Raw genomic sequence first — 6,000 nt, forward strand, 5'->3', positions numbered from 1 at the left:
GCAGAGGAAACTGTGGATGCACAAGAGGAAGAACACATGGGGCCATGGACATGGGACAGGACCCTCCCCACACTGCCCTGCTCACCGAGCTGCCGCGATGGGCGACTTCTTGGCAGGGTCCAGCAGACCGCCCAGGCCACCAACCGGCTCTTCCCCCAAGGAGCGTGTGTCTTTGTTCAGCTGCTGCAGGCGGGAGCTGAGCTCACTGATCACAGTTGGTTTGTCATCTTCGGGCCCAGGGAGCCCCCGGCTCTCCACGGGGTCCCCCCACAGCTTGGACCTTCTCTGGAAGAGGTAGCGAGGGCGAGCAGGTCCGGCAGCGGAGGCCAACCCAGCAGAGGCGGCATGGTGCTGCTGGGCCATGAGCTCACTGTCCGAGGACTGCTTCAGCAGCGGGTCCCTGAAGGTCACCGGCCCCTTCCCCAGCGGGGACTTGAGCTTGGGCTTGGGAGGCACTGGTGGCTTCTCGAGTAGAAAAGTGTGTCCATCGGCGAAGGAGGTGTGAGTGTCGGTGAGCTCCCCACTCTCCGAGCTCAGGGTGGACATGCTGGACACCGTGGAGATAGTGCTCGTGGTCTCCAGGTGGGGGTCGCTAGAGCTGCGTGTGTCAGCCTCCTCCACCCCTGAGTCAGCCGCAGACTCAGGGGCAGGGGGTGGCTCGCTGCTCGGCTTCCCTGAGGCCGGGCCTGGCACCGTGGTGGGCGAGGGACCTGGGCCAGGAAGTGGGGTGGCCAGCAGGACCCCGTTGGCAAACTCTTCAGGAGGTGGCACCAGCCCAATGCGGGCCAGCTCCTCCCTGGTCTCCTCATCACTGGAGGACAGCTGTGCAGGCGGCAAGTTCACAGCAAATACCAGCTCTGGCTCCTCCTCCGAGCTGCCCTGGCCGGGCCCAGGGTCTGTTGGCGGGGTGCTGCCAGGGGGCTGGGCCCGGGGACTGGCCAGGGGCTCCGCCACCACTGCTGACTGTGTGGGGGCCGGGGCCAGCTCTGGGGTGCCCGGACGCTCCTCTTCAGCCCCCAGACTGCTGGGCTCCTGCCCATTGCTGGTGGCGTGCACGACGATGAGGCCAGCTGGCCGCTGCAGGGATGTGTCCAGGACGCTGAGGATCATGGACTTCTTGTCCTCCGGCGACTTACGCTCCTCCCGGGGTGCTTTCTCTGGCTCCCTGCGAGCAGGCACAGGAACCCAGGCCGGGCTCCTTGGGGAGAAGGCTGGGGAGGCCAGGGCCCCTCGCTCAGAGTCGCGGGCCTGTACATCCACAAACAGAGGCCCAGGGCGGTCAGCGTCAGGGCTGTGCACTGGTGTAGGGGACCGGGAGGGCGCCTGGGAGGCCAGAGCCCGTTCACGGGCAGCCAGGGCGAGGGCCAGGGGGGAGCTGGGGTCTAGGGGTTTGCCGGTGAGCGGGTGGATGAAGGTGGAGCCTGAAGGCCCAAGGCTTGGGCCGCTGACCAATGGCTTCAGAGCAGAGACGGGGGAGGGCAGGAGCAGGTCACGGCCAGTGGTGGGGCCGGTCCCCAGAAGGCGCTCATCGATGGAGCGGGAGGGCTGCAGGGAGGGCAGTTCCGCACTAGGAGGGCTGCCCTCGATGGCTCCCACCGAGAGGAACACGGTGGAGCGGCGCCGCTCCTCCAGCCGCCGGTCCTTGCCTGGACCTGGGCCACCAAACGTGAGGCCGGGGCTGTCCGCAGGGCCGTAGTCGAGACCGCTTGGCCGAGGTCCACGGTGTGTCGGGGAGGGCTCGCGGGCGAAGCTGCCGCCGACTGGGCCAGGGCTGCCCACAGCCAGGGCTGCGCGCTCCTGAGCATCTTCCACCTGCAGCTGCTTCACCAGCGGGCTCTTGCGGCGCTGAGGCTTGGAAGGCGCGAAGATGCTGGCGCTGAAGGCGCCCAGGTTGGCGTAGGGACTGTCAGGACCCGGCGGCCGCGGCCGACGCTTGGGACGCTCTGGTGGGGTGGCTGCGGGAGGGGGCCGGGGGACGTCGCCCACCTCTGGCGCAGAATCCTGCAGGATGATCATGGAACGCGCACGCTTCTGCCGCTCGGGGTAGGGCAGCGGACCCAGGGGCGAGCCGGAATCATACAGGCCCGCGGCCCCAGCGCCCAGGCGCGCTTCCAGGCCGGGTTTGAAGCTGGAGCGCACCGTGTCGTAGGCGCGGCCTGGAGGGGGCGGCGGCGAGAAGGCGGGGGGCGGCCCGGAGTCGAAGTAGTAGGGAGCAGGGGGGGGTGGCGGCGCGGTCTGCGGCGGGGGCGGGATGCCACGGCCCTCGCGCACTGAATCTTGCATTGATGTGCTCCTCGGGAAGCGTCCCTCCAGCAGGGACGCCAGCTTTTCATCCTCCCCTGTGGATAGAGGGGATCCAGTGAGACCAGGCTCTTGCAGACTCTAGCGCCCGCCCTCTGCAGAGAGCAGCCATGGTCCCAGACGCAAGGGTTGCAAAGACAACCCCTTAGAAATTGGCGGGAAGCGCCAACCAGACTGGGAGGACGGGGTCAAGGAGGGCATGGAGGCTGGGGTTGGAGAGCAAAAGAGGAGGCGCGGAGCCCAGGGCATAGAATCTGAGCAAGGCCCCCAGCCTGGGCTCCTCTCTGGACACCCAGGCTCTGTACCCCAAGCCTGGTGCTGGGTTGGGAGGGCTCTTGGGAAGACTTGGGGAAAGGTATTAGTTCAGATAAAGGTAGAGGAGGGCTCCACCAACAGACTGAGAAAGGACCCAAACTCTGACAGGTATACCGGGTTGGGGCCAAGACCTGCCCAAGCCCCACCACACTGAGAGGGCCCAAAGAAGGATCCCCAGGCGTGAAGACAGAACTGCCGAGAAGAGGTAGGTGGCTGGTGCAGGGCTTCCACCCAAGACTGAGCAGGGCCACATCACAACAGTGGAACAAGCAGATGTTGCTGGGAGCTCCCTGGTGGCAACCAGAGATGGGAGGAAGAGAAGAGTGATACAGTGACTATAGTCAAAGGGGCAGCAGGACTGTGGCCACTTGAGCCATGCATCTGGCACAAAGAGAGCTGGTGCCCAGGTGAGAAGGTGCTCTGCGAAAAGGTAAGCCCTGAGATGCTCCATCCCAGAGACCCAAATGGACTGACTGGGAGACCCTGCCTGGTCACCGTTGTAACCTTAGTGGCTGAATTTCAGTAAGGTTGGGTGAAAAGGAAGGAGGAAGAATTAAAATGGAATTTTAGACTAAACACCTGATGCATGTTTTAGTTTTACTCCCTATTGGCTGTGTGACCCCAGGCCAGGCCCTGAGCCCCTCTGAAACTCCATTATCTCATGGGTAACATAGTCTTAAAACGATACCCATTCTGCCTGCCTCAATGTGCAAGCATTAGGGTCTGTGCAAGAGTGGGGCTGGAATGCTCAGGGCCCTCACTGTCCTGCTGCCTGGCTAGAACCCGGCAAGACCTCCCAAGTGTCCTTGTGGACACGGTATGGACATCTGTGCCATATAGGTGTGTTCAGTTAGGCTGCAAGTGTTACCCAGTCCCAGGAGAGTGGATGAATGGCCCTTCCATGTTGACACACACAGGTCTCTGGTAGAGTGCCTTGGAAATCTACACTGATTCGTGGCTTCACTCTGTGCTTGGTCACATTTTTATGAACTCACTAAAGTGTAGATGGCCTGTTCCCAGCCACCCCCTCCTTTAGCCACCGAGGTGGTCAGCTTAGGCCTCCCACACTGCACTGTTTACATCTTGTCCTGCATGACAGCTCTTGTACCCCGGGCACAGCAAAGGTGGGCTTTCATGGGAAGACTGAGGTTTGAACTCTAGCATTAGCAGTTACTGTCTGATCCTTAACCTCTTGGCATGTCAGTTTCCTAATCTCAGGAGAAATGCTGGCCCCTGTTGGGGGGCTGCCAGAGCTGGAGCCATTTAAAGCCTACAGCACAGGGCTGAGCACCTAGAAGCATCCCAGTAAGGAGGCTGAGATCATCATTCATCATCATCATTTTTAGGTCTGCTTCCACCCCCACCACTGGACACAGAAATTTGTGCCGAGTTCATTCTGGGTTTCCTCCCCACTGCATTTACTGTGTAGCATATAAACACCTGCCGAGCACCCATAAGCCCACGTGTGAGGCAGAAGAACTCCATGGGAAAAGCTTGTGCTCCTAGAAGATGCAGATTTGGCATGCCAGATTCTAACTTAGGGTGAAGACAAGTCACTTGTCTGGGATGAAATGGGGAATCTGTTCTGTTACCAGCCAAGGTGGGGTGGGCCCTTCTGCCCAACAAATAGTAGCAAGCATTTCTCAAACATACTGTGAGCCAGATTCAAGATGCAGAACCTGTGTCTACCAACAATATCAGGAGGTGTTGCCTGTCCTCAGCCTGTGAGTACAGCCCACTGGGTCAGCCTCAGAGTATTCTTGAAGGCAGGCACTAGATAGTCCTCAAGTTATGGATCGGGACCCTGAGGTTTCAAGGACTGAATCATGTGCCCAGGGCCACAAGGGGTGAGAACCCTGGGAATCCGACACCTCAGCCAACATGTTGGTGATGAGCAGCAGGCGAGGGCAAGAAAACTAAAGATGAACCCCTCTCACTCACTCATGGACTGAGCATAGGAGGGTCCAGGAGGAATCTCCACCAAGAGGCTCACATCCTGCAGGGCAGGCACTGAGATCTGGACCTGTGGTGGTCAGTCCTGGCACTGGGCTAGGCTGAGGGACAGGCCATCTGGGCAGAGTGAGGGCAAGTGCAGAATAGCAAATTCTGGTACACCCAGGTAAGAGTGAAACGGAGACAGATGTCCCCAGATGAAGTAGGAAAGAGCTGAAGCCGGTCCACAGGAACCCAAGGCAATGAAGAGCCTACTGCGGATCAACCGGAGGGACATAGGGTGATATTTGCTCTGCAGAAAGCCCCCTTTGGCCAGGCCTGGGCAGTTGGCTGGCCTGATGTCTTACCAGAAGACAGGTAAGGCAGCTGTGTGACCTTGGGCAAGTCATTTTACCTCTTTACCGGTTTCCTCATCTGTAATAGAGAGGTACTAATAATATTACCTCAACAGGATTACTAAAACCTTAAGTGAACCAGTGTGCATAAAACACAGTGTTCTAGTAAGTGCTAAGTAAGTGTTTACTCTGATGATGAACAGACGATGGGTGTGGTGGGGTATACGTGGATAGATGGATGGACAAGTGGAAAGGTCGGTAGGTGAATGGATGGATAGGTGGGCAGGTGAGGAGGGACTAGATGCCTAGAGCGATGAGCAGTGGGTGGGGCTTGTGAGATGACCCAGTCAAGAGAGATGGCTAAGTGTGGGGTATGACAGCAGCGGTGGGGCATGATGATGTCCCAAGGAGATAGGTGCAGAAGGCAAAGAGACTAAGGACACAGCCTTTAGAAGTACCCACATTTGGTGTGGTACGTGTGTTTTGGGAGGGGGGGCATTAAAGATAGAACAGGTACAGCCTGAGAACTGAGGGAAGAACCAAGAAATGTTGTCCTAAAGCCCTGGGGAGTTGAGTGTCATGGAGGAGGGAACAGAAAAATCAAATGCCAGTTGAGGTTAGAGAGGGACTGGTCATGTGTTCACTGGAAGGAATACCCTGGAAACCACTGGTGACCCTGGTGGGAGCAATTTGTTTTAGATATGGATGGAGCTAGCCTGCCCCAGGCTAGGGACAGGAGACAACAAGTATATGTGGCTTCTGGAGAAAACTGGCTGTGAAGGAGAAGAGAGATACAGAGCAATACCTGGGGCGGGGGGCAGGCAGGTTCAAGGGAAGGTAAGTCTAGGATTAGAAACTTGACATTTATTCACTCTACAGATGGAGCAGCCAGGATCGGAGACCACCCAGGGACAGGGATGCTGGCATCTATGGAAGGTACAGGAGGGTGGCACCACTGGACAAGAGGAGTGGAAGAGGGGGCACACACTGGACGGGGAGTGGTGGATGGGGGGACATGCACACTGGATGGGGAGCGTGGTGGATGGGGGGCGGTGGATGGGGGGGTGCACACACTGGACGGGGAGCGGTGGATGGG

The 6,000-nt window shown here is 59.0% G+C and overlaps 1 protein-coding gene across 1 annotated transcript in view; it reads right to left on the bottom strand.

The window, feature by feature from the left end:
* SHANK3 (SH3 and multiple ankyrin repeat domains 3) overlaps positions 1–6,000 on the bottom strand; it is a 52,101-nt gene that overhangs the window by 9,119 nt on the left and 36,982 nt on the right. The window contains exon 20 of the mRNA XM_044915749.1: positions 86–2,339. Coding sequence (XP_044771684.1) covers positions 86–2,339 — 2,254 coding nt within the window. The remainder of the gene's footprint in view (positions 1–85; positions 2,340–6,000) is intronic.

This window comes from Neomonachus schauinslandi, chromosome 5 (assembly GCF_002201575.2).
Source record: "Neomonachus schauinslandi chromosome 5, ASM220157v2, whole genome shotgun sequence".
In the NCBI taxonomy this organism is placed as follows: Eukaryota; Metazoa; Chordata; class Mammalia; order Carnivora; family Phocidae; genus Neomonachus; species Neomonachus schauinslandi.